The sequence below is a fragment of the Lipotes vexillifer genome, unplaced genomic scaffold (genome assembly GCF_000442215.2).
Source record: "Lipotes vexillifer unplaced genomic scaffold, Lipotes_vexillifer_v1.1 scaffold384, whole genome shotgun sequence".
NCBI classification, from domain to species: Eukaryota; Metazoa; Chordata; class Mammalia; order Artiodactyla; family Lipotidae; genus Lipotes; species Lipotes vexillifer.
The window spans coordinates 974,785-976,752 of NW_006793498.1; the positions used below are offsets into that span (position 1 = coordinate 974,785).

At 31.5% G+C, this 1,968-nt stretch overlaps 1 protein-coding gene across 2 annotated transcripts in view; it reads left to right on the forward strand.

The window, feature by feature from the left end:
• The window catches only part of CAB39L (calcium binding protein 39 like), a 98,593-nt gene that overhangs the window by 55,013 nt on the left and 41,612 nt on the right, over window positions 1-1,968 (forward strand). For both annotated transcript variants that reach the window (XM_007466427.1, XM_007466426.1), the window contains one exon: window positions 835-999. In XM_007466427.1, coding sequence (XP_007466489.1) covers window positions 835-999 — 165 coding nt within the window. The remainder of the gene's footprint in view (window positions 1-834; window positions 1,000-1,968) is intronic.

The window sequence follows — 1,968 nt, forward strand, 5'->3', positions numbered from 1 at the left end:
AAAAAAAAAAAAAAAAAAAAAAAGAAAAGCCCGCGCACAGTAACAAAGAGACAACACAGCCTAAAGTAAAATAAATTAATTATAAATTTTTTTAAGAATTAATAAAAGCAAAGTAACATAAAATATGAGGACATTTAAAAAATGTAGTGAGATCTTTTGCTTTTTTATTTTTAAGTTTCATAGATAACAAAAAGATAATGGTTATGTGTGAGGGATCAGTGGATTGACAAAGGTTATGGGTTTTGACAATATGATTTTGTACCTACTCCATTAAAAAAAACAGAATAATAGGGATTTGTTGAAAAACATTAACAAATGATTTAAATAAAGACTACTAGCTACTGATAAGTCTTCAAAATGGACTGAATTTAATTTATAAGTTAAATTTATAATTAATTACTAGTAAAGTTCAGTATGAGTATGATTTAAGGAAGTTCATGGGGGCTTCCCTGGTGGTCCAGTGGTTAAGACTGCACACTTCAACTGCAGGGGGTGTGGGTTCGATCCCTGGTCAGGGAACTAAGATCCCACGTGCTGCACAGTGCAGCCAAAAAGTAAAAACATTTTTTTAATTTAAAAAAAATTTTTTTAAATGAAGGAAGATATTTCAATTATTCTAACTAAGTAGAAATACTAAAGATCTCTCTTTTATAAATTAACTTTAGTAACATTTTCTGAAATAAAAAATGCAGTGCCTACTGAATGGTTTTTGTTTGTAACTGTACACAGTTCTTTAATCATAAATAAGCAGGGCTCAATAAGTGGGTTTTGTTTGTTTGTTTATAAGCTGAAATTTTATATTACTCAACTATTAGCATACTTTTTGGTCACTAGGCTTCAGAAGAAGTGTCAAAATCACTGCAAGCAATGAAAGAAATTCTGTGTGGGACAAGTGACAAAGAACCCCCAACAGAAGCTGTGGCTCAGCTAGCACAAGAACTCTACAATAGTGGGCTGCTGGTGACACTGATAGCCGACCTACAGCTGATAGACTTTGAGGTAAACTATCTGCAAAAGGATGACAATTCTGCTTTTCAATTTTTATATACGTACCAATATTTGACTGTAATTTTTTATTATTACTGTTTATATATTATTTAAAATCCCATTTTCCCCTGAAAGTTCTAAAATCATCTTAATCGTTTTTTTAAAAAAGCAAAAGGTATACTGGAATTAAGTTTTATGCAGCTAAGTAAGAAACTTACTGGTCAATAATAATAATAATAATAGATAACATTTGTTGAGTGCTTACTGCATGTTGTACAGTTTCCAAGCACTCATCTCATTTAATTCTTAAAGCAACCTATATATGATTGGTACTATATTATTAGTCTTGTTTTACAGGTGAAGACCCTAAAGTTCAAAGATATTAAGTAATTTCCCCTAAGTCACTCAGTTACTAAGAGCCTAAGCTGAGATTCAAACATATTGTCTCCAGACCTGTTTCTTTAATTGAAATATTTATACCAATGATTTAAGAAGTTTGTTAAATGCTACTAATATAGGATATTTATCTCATTTTGAAAGCAATTATACCTAATTACCTAAATAATAAATAAAACAACACCTATAAACATAAGTGGTGAATATGTGTAAGCATTTCATAATCTATGGTATATCTAACTTAGAACAGTGGTTTTTCAATGAAATATATATATATGTAAGGCACATTTCAATGATGGAAGTCTTGGTTTTGATTTGTTTGTTGTTTTGTTACTACTATCAGGCTTTTGATACTCTCAGGTAAGTGCTTGGATCTCCATTAATTCTCAAAGATAGAAGAGAATGGAGATTTCTGAAGTAAATTGCTTTTTGTTTTGTCACCAAGGAAGTTAAAAGAAACTCATTACAGTGATTAGACCAAGATAAGGTCAGGGCTCTGGGGATCTGTGGAAATACTAGCCCACAGCTCTCTGGATGGCTTAGATAGGGGAAGATTTTGGCCGACTGGAGCAGAGGAGCAGGAAT